At 38.5% G+C, this 16,232-nt stretch overlaps 4 protein-coding genes across 8 annotated transcripts in view; 3 read left to right on the forward strand and 1 right to left on the reverse strand.

The window, feature by feature from the left end:
- The window catches only part of pald1a (phosphatase domain containing paladin 1a), a 53,157-nt gene extending 51,798 nt beyond the window's left edge, over positions 1-1,359 (reverse strand). Inside the window, exon 1 of the mRNA XM_051417836.1 lies at positions 1,156-1,359. The gene's annotated coding sequence lies outside the window, so the exon portion shown is untranslated. The remainder of the gene's footprint in view (positions 1-1,155) is intronic.
- A 988-nt stretch (positions 1,360-2,347) lies between these two features.
- On the forward strand, positions 2,348-5,896 carry ndr2 (nodal-related 2). Its single transcript, XM_051418353.1, has 3 exons — positions 2,348-2,612; positions 4,342-5,120; positions 5,351-5,896. The coding sequence occupies exons 1-3, from the start codon at positions 2,348-2,350 to the stop codon at positions 5,501-5,503; spliced, it is 1,197 nt and encodes a 398-aa protein (XP_051274313.1). The 3' UTR covers positions 5,504-5,896.
- Positions 5,897-6,275: 379 nt separating this feature from the next.
- On the forward strand, positions 6,276-9,555 carry lrrc20 (leucine rich repeat containing 20). 5 transcript variants are annotated; one of them, XM_051418355.1, is made up of 5 exons: positions 6,276-6,495; positions 8,218-8,302; positions 8,553-8,702; positions 8,837-9,004; positions 9,097-9,555. In XM_051418355.1, exons 1-5 carry the CDS (start codon positions 6,448-6,450, stop codon positions 9,231-9,233), a joined length of 588 nt encoding a protein of 195 aa, XP_051274315.1. In that variant the 5' UTR covers positions 6,276-6,447; the 3' UTR covers positions 9,234-9,555. The 5 variants fall into 5 exon arrangements, with proteins under 5 accessions (XP_051274315.1, XP_051274317.1, XP_051274318.1 ...); XM_051418357.1 differs by having other exon boundaries at positions 6,281-6,495; positions 8,214-8,302; XM_051418358.1 differs by lacking the exon at positions 6,276-6,495 and adding an exon at positions 6,828-7,107.
- Positions 9,556-9,664: 109 nt separating this feature from the next.
- On the forward strand, positions 9,665-15,731 carry ppa1a (inorganic pyrophosphatase 1a). The gene is made up of 11 exons (XM_051418354.1): positions 9,665-11,818; positions 12,017-12,081; positions 13,461-13,514; positions 13,681-13,800; positions 13,886-13,972; positions 14,064-14,190; positions 14,292-14,419; positions 14,687-14,772; positions 15,083-15,152; positions 15,374-15,413; positions 15,509-15,731. The coding sequence occupies exons 1-11, from the start codon at positions 11,758-11,760 to the stop codon at positions 15,535-15,537; spliced, it is 867 nt and encodes a 288-aa protein (XP_051274314.1). The 5' UTR covers positions 9,665-11,757; the 3' UTR covers positions 15,538-15,731.
- Positions 15,732-16,232: the final 501 nt, after the last annotated feature.

Raw genomic sequence — 16,232 nt, forward strand, 5'->3', positions numbered from 1 at the left:
ACACTTAAGTTAAGCCTGGGAGGAGTAAAGTTTCCGTTTTATTCCTCTTATCAAGATAAACCAAGAATAAATAGCTCAATCATTTATGATCCAGGTGTCCATTCATCGAGGAGTTTCATGCTCTCACTCTTGATTAATTGTGATGTTCGCAGTTTGATCTGCACTCTCGGTTGTCAAGAGCCAGTTTCTGTCTTCCCCCGGGGATGTTAAGGTAAAGTGATATGAACAGAGGAGACTGATCCCAGCTGCGCGGGCTAAATCAAACAAAACGGTCCAGGGACTGCCTTACATCAAAGCATGCATCATGTGCTTTGTCTTACTGTGCTATAGACTTTTTCATAGTTTACATTGCACCCAACAGGAAGAATTAACATGCCTTGGTACGTTTCACGAATGCTGATTCAGACTATGTATAAACTTTGTGTGATTTGCTTTAATGATTTGAAATGCATAAAACCTGGACAACAATGGATTAACGCCGCATTCAAAATAAGCCAACAGGCTATGTGTTATAGAAGTTCAAAGGCCTTTTCTCAGTCTCTAAGTCTTCTTCAATGAAGAAGCTAGTAAATTAACCTTTGAGCTTATGTAATTTAGTGTTCAATGTGGCCATATCTTACAGAATATACAAGTAAATTCTGTGCAAAGGTAGGTGCAAATGTTATTAAAAGTTTCCAGTGTTTATGGCACACATTCACTGCAGGCTGTACATCAAAATCAAGACGTTTTTAAAGAAAATAAAAGCATAATTTGACATCTATCTGAAAGTGTCTGTCTCTTTGTTTTTTTTCCTGATAAAGAGCACCAACTGTAAGTCATAGCTGTACCCAACTTTTTAGCATTCATCACTGCCTGTGGCCAAATAATTGGCAAGATGCAGTGCAGGCATGGTGTGTGTGTGTGTGTGTGTGTGTGTGTGTGTGTGTGGTGGGGTGGGGGGTGCCAAGCACATGTATGCCCCAAGCACACAAACACTTCGCATCATGAAAATATCCTTCATTCTTCAAAGTGCTCAACTGCAAATGTTTGTACTGCATGATTAATAAAGGTATCCAGACACTGTTAAGAGTCTCAGCACTCAAACACGGCATGAACGTTCACTTTTAGCCTGTCGTGGCTCGTGCAACAACAGCCGTAAACTTTAAAGCTACTCACCATTTCAGCACACGGTGGGGGGAAAAAACGGGGAAAATCTCTCAAGAAAACATGTTTTCAGAGCTCGGTTTGTCCGATTGGGAGGATGTAGCCGATGTTCAACGCTTTCTGTGCATAGCCCTGGAGAAAACATCCATTGATCTTTTTTTTTTTTTTAGTGCTTTCTCGGGAAATTTACGAGGAAAAGGATTTCGCTGTGAATAGCCTGGCCACGCATGCGCAGTCTGCAATCATCCTCGGACGCTCTCTGTTAGTCTTCCCTACATCCAAACCTTGACTAAAATATTAAATCAATGAAATAAAATATTATATTGTGCCACTGTAATAAGACATTACAATTTTTTAATGTTGCTATGCAAATATAGTCCACGACTTCAAACTTATACAGGAACATTAAAGGGATTTTAGCATTATAATGATATCAATATGGGAATCCAAAACACCACAAAAAGTATGGTGAGGTCATTAAAAATGTAATATTGAATTGTTATATAAACATATAAAAGCTAAAAGATCCCTATACGGACCGTGTATGATTATTATAAGTAATATTATATATGCAATATGAGATAAGGTGGCTGTTTCGTGTCTGAGGTCAATATTAAGTTTATCTTATTTTGTGGTGGGCCTATGTTGCTGTTTTATCTTTTATCTTAATATCCTTGTGTGAAGCCCTAAATGCAAAAGTTACGCAACATATATGTAAAATAGAAGCCTACATTGCGCACAAGGCAATAATGTCCTATAAATGTAATTTATAATCCTGATAATAGTGAACATTGAGTGTCGTATTTACAACAGTGTGTTTTATGTAAATGTTTGTAATGTTTCATTAGTGTCTTATAGCCCAATCGTTCTCCCCATATCAGACGGTATTCAGCAGACTATGTTACACTATGGGAAAGCCTAACAATTAGTGTAAGCCAAATAGCTGAGGCAATTAATCCAAGGATGGGGAATCAGGCTGCAGTAGCCCAAAGAACATGGCGCAAACAAAAAAAAGCTGCACTCCTTGTAAACACGCACCCAGGCGCCTCATTACCAACTGAATGGATGATGAGCTGTCAGGCATGTCAATTTCCTTTAATGTTCTCAGCTACTTGTTAAACATGAAAGGGGTTGGGTGAGAGTAGCCTATATAAGACACCCCTAATCTCCCAGTAGAGGAATTTGTCATTAACCGGCCGAAAACATGCGCTCATTGGGGATTCTGGCTTTTGCGCTGCACACATCTCTGCTGGTGCTGCTGGCTCAGGGGATTCAGAGAGCCAGAGATGGAGTTTATATCAAGTCGCTGCAGCGTTTTTCCGCGATGGACCGATCCACCGGCTACCACCTGCCGACCTACATGATGCATCTCTACAGGAATTTCAAGTCCAACTTTTCCAGGCCTATGGATATTATGGAGCAAGATGCCGCAAAGCAAGCAGACACGGTGAAGAGTGTGGTGGCTAAAAGTAAGATTTGGTTGATTATTTTCTTCAGGTTTTTATGTTTGTCATAGGTGAGCAAGGGGGAAACAAGGTGATGGGAACTGTACGGACCACAGGTCGCCTAGAACATGTCTGTATTCCCTGTAGCTGTGGTTAAAACAAAGAAGGGAAAAAAAGTCTCTCCTCTACCATTTAAAGAGCCTCTGAGATGTTAAGTGTTTTTTTTTTTTTGGCTCAAGTGTTCTCCTGTCAAAGCTGCGTCCCAGACGACCTCGAAGGGTTTCAATCCACATCCCCACTTAGGGGTGAATAACCACGCAGGGATCAGCGTGTGAAAAGGTCGGGTTTTTCTGTCTTAATTCTCAAAGCAAACCTTTTTTTTTCTTCTTAAATAGGCGATGTTGATTAGATATCTCGCCAGACATCCCCCTATACAAATCTCTTGTTAAGTCAAATCAACAACTTCCCTTAGTTCTTTTTTCACACTTGGCTTGATTAGATTAGAGCTAAGGATTTAATGGCACAAGCAGCCAACAAGAGGACAGCACTCCCCGCTGCTGAATCCAATTCCACATCGCTGCTAGGTGTTAGAGTTATTACCTATTTGTTTGACTGAGGATATGCAGAAGCCAGGAGAGGCAGAGATGTGTTAAATGATTGGTTTCGGCTCTGGGGGTTCGTTTGAGTGGATTAACGGCGAGGATGGTTTGCACTTTTGATCAACGGTAAAGCTAAATAGGCCAATGCACTGGACAATGCCGTTAAGGTAAATGTCTAAAATGCTTTAATCCTTTAGATTAATTTGAACCACACCTGTTCATTGAATCACAATGAGCCCCTCCAATTGCAGACATGGGCGCAGCACATGTTGTGCTACAATTGGAACAATGGCTGGATTATTTGTTTTAAAAAGCTTTACATGAGTTCTTTGATTTGCTGTCTCCATCAATACAAGCATTAATCACATGGTCATAGTAGACATTATCAAAGGGACTTATATTTCTTCCAACACCTCACTTTACAAAACAAATGAGGTGTAGATATAATAATAATGCTAAAGTGATGCCAAATAACTAACTGCAATACCATCATGTATTGGTGGACTAGCCTATGTAGATTCAAATGTTCTATTACAGGATAAGTTTAATATTCATATGTAGTGTGATAAAGTTTATTTTTCATTTAATTGAGGGAGTTTTTGTCTCTTGTTGCCAAGACAGTCTCACCATGGCCTAATGCAGTCAGGGATATTAAAGGACTGTACCTTGGAATAAACTGTATATAGAAATCTCTGGTAGCTGACAAGTATCTTACTATTACACAATATATACTGCTCACCGTGTGTCTATGAGTGTAGTTCACCTGTTAAGTTTAATGCTTGGTATAGATAGACAAACCAATGTACTATATGTTCTTATTTATTGAACCTTTCTGTTAAATATTAAATCTAAACTCACTGAGGGAAAGATAATCACAAATTACTTCAAATAAAATACAGCAGTTAACAGTTAACATTCATTTTGATATGACCTTTTCATAACCTGTGTGTCTTTGCATTGTCTCTCTGCAACAGGTTGATGTTGCTTCCCCTAGAAAGCTCACTGGCACATTCATTTGTGTTTTGTCATATTGACGTGACATACCATGACTTTAATATTTATCCTGATTTTACCGTACTGTCCACTAATGATACGTTGTCTGATACAGTGTGCACCCCAATCATGCTAACCTTCCTCTTTTTTCTACATTTTAGGTTTGATGCACAGAAACAAGCGCTGGATTGCGACCTTTGACCTCCATGCCCTGCTGGCTGACAAACAGATCCAGGCGGCAGAGCTGAGAATCAGGCTTCCTGGGACACCAAATGCTTCCAACATCACCGTCGAGGTCTATCACCAGTACGGCGAGGGGTGCTATACGCATAAGGGCTGCCAGGAGCAACAGCTGGTGGGACTGCTCACTGAATCATCACTGGTTACTTCCTCACAGAGCTGGAAAGTGTTCAACATGACAAGTCCTCTCTTGAGCTGGCTCAGACAAAAATTGACAGCGAGAAATCGACAGAGAAGAGTGTCAAGAAGACGGAAAGCGGTAAAGACAAAGAGAGGCCTGTCGCTTCCTGATCAGCCTGTCTATGGGGCGAAAATAGAGCAGGACGTGAGTGACAGGGCCTTGCTGGTCGTCTTCTCACACACTGGCTCCGATGAAAACTCAAAAGCCAAAGCGAGCTTACTCCATACAGCTGAACAATCCAAGTTCTTGTCCCCTGCTGAAATCAAAAAGGCCCACTGGCCCAAGAGGCGCAGGAGCAAACGGGGCCAGAGAGAACAAACAGTGAGAAGCCCACAGGCATCCAAAAGAGAGAGTGAAAAATCTCTCTGTCGCAGAGTTGACCTGCATGTAGACTTTAATCAAATTGGCTGGGGATCCTGGATCATCTTTCCTAAAAGATATAATGCCTACCGGTGTGAGGGTTCCTGCCCTGGTCCCCTGGGAGGAGAACTAAATCCAACAAATCACGCTTACATGCAGGTGAGTGGTGCAGATGATCTATCAATCTATGCTAGTGTAATTGTGAATATAACTGTAATAGTAATAATTTCAATTGTAAAACCAGGGTTTGGAAAAGGGTACAGCTCTAACAATTAGTCAATTAATCGAATAACTGAACTTAAAATCAGTATTTGTCTGTCTTAGTGTCTTTATTTAAAGAGGCTGGAAGTATTTAACTAAATCCTCTGTTTTGTTTCTTCCTTTTCCAGAGTTTACTGAAACATTACCACCCTGACAGAGTGGCATCTCCCTGCTGTGCCCCGACCAAAATGAGCCCATTAAGCATGCTGTACTACGAGAACGGAGAAATGCTCCTTCGACACCATGAAGACATGATTGTGGATGAATGTGGCTGCCAGTGACAGCTACAACCACCTCCAACCATGACCTGTGTTTCTGAGCAGTGTAACAGCACAAACAACGCTGTGCAGAAGCAACCAATTTTCAGGAAAAACAAAAGAAAACACTTAGCCAGAAGGAAAGAAAAAGCTCTTTGATATTTGTCACCGTGCACTGAAAGATTGTACCTGATCTATGTGCAGAGATAGGATTTTAATTTGTAATGTGAGCTTTGGTTTGTAAGGAGAACATTGTTATTTTAAGATGTGCTGAAATACAGACTCAACAACAGCATCCAGCCTTCCAGCTGTGTGCAGTTCTCACAACTTTATTCCCCTTATCAATTTCATCAATGTAAACATGAAAAGGCAATGTTGTTGAATATTCCAGCACTGATTTTATTGTACGCTACCAATTGTGAAACTGTAAATTAATGTATATTTATTGTAAATAATAAAAGAAATTGTATTTATGTGCATTTTACACATGGGTTATGTATTTTGTTATGCTTTATTACTCATATTGTACTTTTCTTTGGGCACGTGAGCAAGTTATTTAATGGATGGCCTACACACCGAGTACTAAAAAGCTGGCATCGATTGTCTTGGTTTGCCGTCATAAAACAACACACTTTCAAACATATCCACAAAACACAGTGCATGTCATCACTTAGATCACTGGTATATTTACCTGAAACTACTGTGTGTGTCATACAAAAGGAGCAACACACCAAAACAGGTGGACTTTTCTAGTCTGAGGGCGTTTCAGTCTTCCACAGTGAGTCATGGCCACACTCTCCAAACAATCATAACATTGTAGGCTACATAGCGGAGGGATATCCAGCAAATACTGTAAAGTGGTTAGTTGTAACAATGGTGAACTAAGTTCTATTCTTCTGAAGCCAGAGAGCTCATTGTATTGAAATCCTTTTGAAAATACACTGACTAACCAGGAATTTGCCAGAGTCATGACCATGACACTGGTCAAACTGGGAATAGTTGACCAGGACTCTGAGGTAAGACAACATTTAACTTCTTAATGTCGTTCTCAGGTAAATATTTAATATGTAAACCGCTTCAAACTCAAAATATATTCAGAGATTTTTCAAAGTAGAGAAGAATAAATAGAAGCAGGGTGTCTTTATGGTACCTTCACATCTTGAAACTTCCGATATTAAAAAGCAAAGTTCAGACACTAATAGTGACTAAATATATTAACACTGTCACCCAACTTTAGTAATAATAATTATTACCACTTTATAAATGAATATATTGCTTTTTTTACTGCTTACTTTGTCACTTAAGTCGTCTGCAACTAGTGAGCGCAGGTCTGACCCTCATGAGCCGGTCGTTCATTTATTTCCCAGCCGGTTGTTTGCTTGTAGCCTAGCATGTGTGCCTTCCTTACTAAGCAACAACGAGTTTTATAAAGTTGGTTTATGGTTATTATATGAGGTGTTAGCGCTAGTGGGTGGTTTCTAGTGAACAGAACAACGAGTCAGGTGAATTGCCCTCTCCGGGGCTAAAAATACACACTCACCAAATTTGACTGTGGTTCAGCTGCTGTTGCTAACGGTAGGCTAACTCTGGCAGCTGCAGGGCTCTGTAGTGGTTAGCTTCTAGTTTGGGTAAGTGGCTTCTTGGTGTTGTTTTAATGAGACAGTAGTGAAATAATGGCTGGTGTTATAATGGCTCAACAGGCTGCGTTTGTATGAGTCTGGTAGTGTAGGGCTGTGGCAGGGTCTAAATGCTTATTTTATACTGACACACAGTATAAGTGCTTTACACAGTCTCACGTTGGTTAACCAGGAGTAACTAACTTGAGTACAGTTTTTAGGTACTGGCACCTTTTCATGTTTCGGAGACTTTGACACTTAACTTTATTGCTTTTTTAAATTGTCAGAAAACCAACTTGCATTCAAGTATTAATTTACAGACAGCTTTTACTTGCTACTTAAGTAAAAGTATTAATAACATAATAATCTGCTATATATAAAATCTTACTTAAGTAAAAGTACAGAAGTATTACCATCAAATTTTACTTTAAGTACCAAAGTAAAAGTACTCAGTATGCAGAAAGGCCTAGTTCAGAATAATATATTATCACTGGATTAACATACAACATAATGTTGCAGGAGCAAATCTTAACGTCTATATCTACTACTAGGCAGCTTAAGCCATACTAATACATCATAATTGATTAGTTTTTAGATATTTTCTATAAATAATATGAATCTTCAAAGTAATTAGTAGCCTAATTTATGTTGTCAAATAAATGTAGTGGTGTAAAAAGTGCAATATTGGCCTTCAAAATGTATTGGGGTAGAAGTATAAAGTACCATAAAATGGAAATATGTATCAAATAAGTACCTCACAATTGTACAGTACTTGAGTAAATGTACTTTCACCATTAATTGCAGAGTACTGCTATGAATGCAGGTTTTTTTTTTACACTGAATAATTTCAGTGTGTGCACACATACCAATCATAGGTCAAAATATTACTAAATTTGGCTGAATTATAAAGGGTCAGAAGCGGTACTAAAGGAAGAGCTGAACCAAATCACCTGGCTCTAAAAAAGAGCTGGAGTTCAAAGTAGCAAGTGTGTTAACTGCATGAAGCTGGATAAAGCTGTGATGATATGCTGTCATTATTAGTTACTGAACTTAGTATTTGCCTGTCATACATCTCGTAAAAAAAACGTTGAAGTCTAATGTTGCATGACCTCCCATAGGAAGAGTGACAGCAGAAAAATGGCAGAGGCAGTCGCAAATGTGGCCCGGAGGGTTAATGCAACTGTAGAGGAGGGGAAAGATACTTTGGGTAATACTCTCTTCACCCATCTTTCTCTCTGTCTGTCTGTCACTGGCTCTTTTCTCTTTTTGAGTAGCCCTGATTATTCTGTTCGATGCTATTTCAGATTTCACCAGCAGGTGGTGACAGAGGCTTGTATTTGTTTTTCTCAAATAACCATAAATTTAATTCTCAAAGTGTTTGTGAATTAAAAATATTCAACATTTCCCTGTTGTGTTGATGGTTGATAATCTCATATTCATGTTCTTCTTCCCTGCAGACCTGTCAAACTGCCAGCTCATTTCTTTCCCAGACGGTGTGTTCAAGGTCCTGAGGAGTGTCTCAGAAAACATCCGCGTTATCACATTGGCTGACAATGAGATGAAGGCCCTTTCAAGCAAGTTCTTCTCAACATTCTCTCAGCTGAGAGGTAGAGGATAACACATATTGATTCGTGGACTCAATCTTCAAGAAAAGATTGTGTTTTGAAATATGCTGTTGATCTTACAAATGTTGACGACAAGCGACCCCCCCGATTCACTCGTGTCTTGAAATATTTTGCAGAACTGGACCTGCGAGGCAATGTTCTCACCAAGCTACCTAACTCTGTGGCAGAGATGGAGCATTTGACCTGCATCAATCTGGCTAATAACAGCTTCTCCATCTTCCCTGATAAGCTTACTGAAATAGCCACACTGGAGAGGATTAACCTGGAGGGAAACAGCCTCACCGGTAATGATAGTATATTGAGGCAAGTGGTTGTATATGCTTATATGGCTTGGTCTGAGCTTAAACTTACTCTCTGTTTTTATTTTGCCCCACAGAAATACCGGTGGAGAAGTTGTCGGAGATGCCAGCGCTGAAGTGGCTAAACGTGAAGTCAAACCCTTTGGACTCAAACACTCAGTCTGCTCTGCAATCTCCCCACAGTTTTGATATTTTGTCAACCACAGACTCCTAAAAGAGTATTATCTTTAGCCACCTATTGACTGCATGCTGTGTGCCTTTAACTGCTTGAGTCGGATGCTTGCATGCACCAAAGAAATGAGAAAACACTTGAAGATATTGAACTGAAAGATATCACAGTTGGTTTACAATAGAAAAGAAAACAAAAAAGGTGTGTTAAGATTTCCTCCTCCAAGTTGATGTTTGGAAATAAAACATATCTCCATAGTCATCATTATTGGGTCTCCAAACAATATCATTTGGAGACAAATAATGCCTTATTTATTACTTTCGATAGTATAAAAAAATGTTTTCAATTAAAGCTCTTACGTTGGGAACTGTGCAGTCTCGTGCCATTCTGTTTCACTGGGTTACAGATTCATTGCTGAGACTATGTTAGATGACACACAGTGGCTTACAGAAATTGTTTAATATATAGTGTTTAATGTAGGGCTGCAAATAACAATTATTTTCATCTTTGATCACAATGACATTGATTTTCTCAATAAAAATAGTCAGAATCACTATTTCTCAGAGCCCAAGATGATATTTTTTAAATATCTTGTTTTGTCTGACCAACAGTCCAAAACATATAATCAGTTATATAATATAGAAAAGGCAGGTAATCATAACAAGTTGTGGAATATATATGGAAAAGTACTTTGCTTGAGTATACTAAGCTCAATCAAGCCCATTGCTACATTATACTTATACTCCACTACATTTTGGAGAAAAATATTGTACTTTTTACTCCATTACATTTATTTGATAAATGCCTAACTAATAGTTACTTTGCAGAGATAAATACAATCCAAACAATTGTTTCCATTTCAGTTATGTATTTTCACACCTACTTTTAGTTTTTGCTTTAGTTTTAGTTAATTATAATAACCTCGGACCACAGTAGAACAATTCAGAGTATTTTGCTCAGGCTTTTCAAGAATTCTTTAAATAGTAACACTGGTCTTAGATCACCCATAAGCTGATGTTTGGGCTAACTGTTTTGAGCCTTTGTAGCATTTCAGAACAGAAGAGCAAGAAGAGGGAGTAGTATTATGATATGTGAGCCCCCCAGCAATGACCCCTTTTTTTTTTTTTTTTAAAACCCTTTTCTGTGTGAAAGACTTTTAAAATGCCTTCTTTGTGCCAGGCTGGGATGCCAGACTCTTACAACCTACAAGTCACCTAAAGAAGAACATCTTCTGGCTATGAGAAATATTTAGCATAGCAGCAAGCTTACACGGTCACATGACTCCTCTGCTGCCCAGGCTGTGACCTTGTATTGTGCATCATGCTGCCCTCTTGACTCACTGTGCTTTTATTATATATAAAGGAAAATATTCTGTGTACTGTTGTAGATATTTAGCTCTCTCTTCGCAGCAAGAATTTGAACTACAGTGGGGTGCATTTCTGTTTTAGTTACAATAATACAGAATTTCTCCAAACAATCATCTCCTTGCATAATTTGTACATGACACATCTAACAATTGAAACATAATTGCACCATGTTGTTGGGGTACTGTTGTTTTATTAACTGGCCTGAAAAATCAACAATAACTGATATAGATTAGCACTGTAATCCTAGAAAATATAGCAATAGCATAAAGAAATAGCATGGTCATTAGTATTAGCATGGTCTTTTCTTTATATTTTGGTAAATTTAACTTGTTTCACTTAGCAACATAGTTCCCAGCAAAGATGGAGTTGCATTTAGTGTGCTGATTTTCTCCTTAACATAAATATGTAATGATGCAAAAAGTAAACACACTTCTCTATTGGCTGCACTTTATTATGAATTAAATGTATTCAATTAGGTATATGCCTTACTTACTGATGAATAACATTGTTGCAAAAGCTCAAAATGAAAGCTAACACACAAATACACTATTATTCAGCATCTGTACCATATTGGTAAGTGACCATCATGATACCATCATAATACAAGTGATGTATTCTAGAGAAAAAGAAAGATGAGTCACATATTTTATACATACTGTTTCTAAAAATAGGCCCATAAGTATGTTATCAAATAGTTACAGTGAAACTGAAGAGGCAAGAAGTCACAAACTAATCCTGCCTTGTTAATTGGTTTACAGCTAACGCCAGTCAGCTCCATCTGTTTTTGTCTGAAAAGAGCTCTCAAGAGCCACAGCTTACAAGAGGCAAATGGAAAACAAATCACTCCACACGCAAAGAAAGTAAAAACTTCTCATCCATGCCGCAGAACGCAGGTGGCAGCCATGGAGAAGTGGTAACAAGGAAGGATTAGCTGCTGATTACAATTCTGAGCAAATTATGTTTCTCCAAGAGGTTTGTTTACTGCAGATGCAGGTGATGAACATTCAGAACCCAGCATGACTCTCTTGTCTGGCCTTTGCACTCTCCATACAGCAGCCCTGTTGTCACATGCAGGCAGTTGTCAGGTCTAACCCTCGGCTTAAGCTTTGCGCATGCCTGCTCCTTCTGTCTCAATGACTGCCTGTCTGTCAGGAGCTTCTTAGTGCTCAGACCACAGAAGGACTTTGACATCAACAACAGACATGAGCTTTACCGTCGAGGAGAGGGGCAGGCCAAACACCCAGGACTACAGGGTGTTTTTCAGTAAGCGCAGCTCTTTGAATGAACTATCTTGTGTGTTAGTAGGGAATTTTCCCTCCCTGGATTGTGCATAGCAACAACTACAGTACTGTAATAGCTCTGTTGACAAGTAATTGTAGAGCTTTAGGAAGGGATCTCACTCTACCTTATAGTGTTGACTTTTTATTTGAGCTCAAACTAATTTATGATTCCTTTCCACAGAAAACTCTGAGGGCAAATACATCTCTCCATTCCACGACATTCCCATCTACGCAAATGAAGCAGAGGTGAGCATAATGTGTCGCAGTTAAAGGACCAGTTTGTAGGATTTAATGGCATCCAGCCATGGGAGTATTAAAGGAGAACTGGATACTGGGCTCCGTTTGTTCTTATGGAAGTCGCTCAGTGGCGCATGAAGCCAAAAAAGTTTGTTTCTGATTGTGAAACAAGTCAATTTGTGGTGTTTGTGATGCTTAAAAGAATTTATCCACCATTTTACAGCTGTTTTTTTCACAATGTTAGCTTATGGGAAAAAAGTATTTTGGGGTCCCTGTACATCACATGATGGATGCCATTGTCATAATTACACGGTTTGGTCACTATGTCAAACTGGCTTCAAAGCCCAGCACTCTTCTTGGGGGCTTGCAAATCGCAATGTAGTTACAGATTACAACTCCTTCACTTTCCCCTTCACTTCCAAGTGCGAAGGAGAAACTACAGTGGCCGTGAAACGCACAGAAAATACAGCTGGCCCTTTCTAGAGCTAGTGTTTGGTTTGTTCATTCTTAATGTGTCTGCAGATCTAAAAGGCTCATTCTATGATCACAAAAACATAAGAATTCTCATTTTTCACATGATTAGATATCATATTCCATTTCCACCAATAGATCCTCATAAATGCTACACACTGGACCTTTAATGCTGCAGGTGTCTGCGACTCTGTTTAAAAAGTAGAGCTGTATTGTATCGTTTGGAGTAGGAGGGCTTGATGCTGGGGCTGTACTGTGTAAATGTTCATTGAAATATCTTTTCTTGCGAATCTAATTGTTGTACACCTACCATTTGTAATTTTAAAAGTATAATTATGTACTCCAGGTGACCAAAATGAGTCACATTCTGTGCTACTTTTTTGCATTTTATATTTTATTCCCAATCCATTGTTGCTGTTTTGGCTTTAGAAGAGTGTCGACATTAGTGCCATATGCCAGTTTGTCTGCAGTGGTGGACAGATGGTTTCCCTCCAGAGGCCACGGTTGATGTACTACCTTAACTGACTTTAGTGACTAGGCTATACCTTTAGTTCAGGCAGAAACTGGCACAGTAAAAATGCTCCATTGAGCCTTGATGGTTCACAATACAGGTTTAAGAGTAGAATTTTTCTAAGTTTAGTCTAATTTATTACTTTATTTGACAGGGACTGTACATATAAATAGTTAATAATTAATGAAAATATAAGCACATGCAGTATGGCTGATGTATACACTAGTATATGTACTGTATACATCAGCCATTCCTTTCAGCATCCTTCTTTTTTTGCCCTGTCTGTAATTACTGTTGTGCATGTACATCTTTGTAAAATATATTTTATAGATATTATTTATTTTTTTAAAAAGGAATGAGAATTTATCCCTGATGTAACAAAACTATATGTCTGATCATCTTGCAGAATATTTTTCATGCTGTTGTCGAGGTTCCAAGATGGACAAATGCAAAGATGGAGGTACATATACATACTTTTCCAAATTATCAGCGTATTCATGGATTAATACATAGCCTATAGACTATATTTTAGCTAATAGGTTGTTTACTCAGTGTACTTTGTGGGTCAGGCTTTTCCTTCTGTTTTTAGTAATGATGTAACAGTGTTTTGGCTTTGTGTTTATCAGATTGCCACCAAAGATCCTCTAAATCCACTGAAACAAGACATTAAGAAGGGGAATCTTCGTTATGTAGCAAATGTGTTTCCTCACAAAGGCTACATCTGGAATTATGGAGCTATTCCACAGGCAAGTCCCTCTCCGACAATATTCAAACAACACGAAACCAGACCATGTCTCTGCTCCATCAAACATGTGCTCTCTCTTCTCACAGACATGGGAAGACCCCAATCACAAGGACAGTGACACAGGATGCTGCGGAGACAACGATCCTATCGATATTTGTGACATAGGAAATAAGGTGCCAGAACATCTCTGATGAGGGGTTTTGAAGAGACTGATTTAAATTCAACTGTTTGCAGCTTTCTCAAAAATGTGCCTTTGATTCTCAGGTGTGCTCTCGGGGAGAAATAATCAAAGTGAAGGTTCTGGGAACTCTGGCTTTGATCGATGAGGGAGAAACAGACTGGAAGGTCATTGTGATCAATACTGAGGACCCTGAAGCCGCCGACTTTAACAGTATGAATAATAGAAGTTTCTAGCACTGCTGGAAAATATAGCATCAGTTCCACAAATTATTCTGAATTTTAGAGCTCTCCTGTGTTGCTGATTTGTTACAGATATTGATGATGTAAGACGACTTAAGCCTGGATACCTGGAGGCAACTTTTGATTGGTTCAAAAGATACAAAGTCCCTGATGGGAAACCTGAAAATCAGTTTGCTTTCAATGGGGAGTTCAAGGACAGGGTATGCATTTCAAACCTGTATTCTTAGTGTTTGTATTAGTATAAATGATAGGACATATTAGGATATAGGATATTTGGATTATTGATCTAACAGTTTTTATGTATGTTTCCAGTTTTTATCATATAATATGTATTCAGTTTGCTTTATCCTTCCTGTTAGCATATCTACTATTTTTAATAAAGGCTCTTAAAGCTATTATATCCTGATTTCTTGGAATAAGGAGAGTAAGGTCTTTGGTTATTATAATTAAAAACTTTGTTTTTCCAGGACTTTGCCATTGAAACAGTCAAGAGCACTCATGAGTTTTGGAAGGCACTGATTTCTAAGAAGACCAGTGCTGGCGACTTAAACTGGTGAGTAGCTCAACTTGTGCTCCATTATGCAAACATTATGTGACAGTATATGTGACAAATGCTAATGCTGATATTTCCTTTCATGACATCCTTGAGATAATTATCAAGCGCTGACTGAAAGTTGACAGCGCGCTGACAGGAGAGTGTAAATCAACTGCAAGTTAATGGACTGTTAAATACCTTCTTACTGCGGATAAAATGGTGCCTTCCTAGGTCACCAAACAGTTTTCTGGTTAAGAGGTGCTTATAGGACAGACTATTGTTTTAAAGCTGAAAGTGTTTCCTTTGTTTAATCTCTTTCTTAAATCAGCATGAATACCAGTGTCTCAGATAGTCCATTCTGCTGCTCTGCTGGGGATGCAGAGGCTGTGGTTAAGTCTGTAAGTCTGTTTTATTTTGAAATTGACCATCCCTTCCTTAATGATACTAAAGACTAGATTAGAGATGATAAACATAAAAGCATTCTGTGTAACCTGGTACTGTTCTTTATAACCTGGTAACACACACCCTCGGACAAAAGGATAGGACCATTAGTGAATGATTAGTGTTTCTTTCTGCAACAAGGGTGTTGGTTTTAACATGATTTATTTAACTCTTACAGGCAAGTGCTTTTGGAGATGAAGATCCCATTCCAAGTTCAGGTGAGTCTTTGTTCATTTATTTGTATTCTTTCAGCTACTCTATGTTGTTACTCCAAGGAAATCTCATATGCTTAATTTTCTTCTTTTTATTTCAGTCGACAAATGGTTTTACTATGAGATATAAGAGGAAAATCCTGGGCAGGAACCTTCATTCATTCCTTCACTTCATCTCATTTCAACACATCAGAACACCACATGAACTGGATAGACTGGATTTATATTTTAGGTCACATTTTCTTCTTGATTGTGATGCTTGTTGTTGGATAGTAGCAATAATTTCAGGCTTGACAGAAGATTACAATAAACCATTCAATTCCAGGGTATTGTGTATTGTATTTATTTTGCCGCCACTGTTACATAATGCCATTATCACATAGACTTGAACATACCTAAAGAACATGGATGTAAAATGGATAATGGTGTCCTGATGGAAAAGAAATCATGCCTCGTAATATTTGAAACAAGACACATACACCCATTTCTGTACAGACTTCCATCCAATAACTCATGTGGACGTACAACAAATTGCACTACTGCCTTTGGGCAGTTCCAATAAATGATGTATTTAGTGTTGCTGAAATGTAATAGGTACTTAACAGTACAAATGACTGGTTATTACTGTATAGTCTTTTGCTGTAAGTGGATAAGCTCCATGGGATGCCTCTATAGGCTGAAATTAAACAATAAGCTTCAATAGAGGCTAAAAACATTTGCTTTCCTGATGACCTGGTGACCTGATCTAGTCTAAAAACTTTCAATTTTTGTTCACAATGTGCTAAAAACAAGCAAATCTATTTAAGCACATTTACATGTACACTG

The sequence above is a fragment of the Dicentrarchus labrax genome, unplaced genomic scaffold (assembly GCF_905237075.1).
Source record: "Dicentrarchus labrax unplaced genomic scaffold, dlabrax2021, whole genome shotgun sequence".
NCBI classification, from domain to species: Eukaryota; Metazoa; Chordata; class Actinopteri; family Moronidae; genus Dicentrarchus; species Dicentrarchus labrax.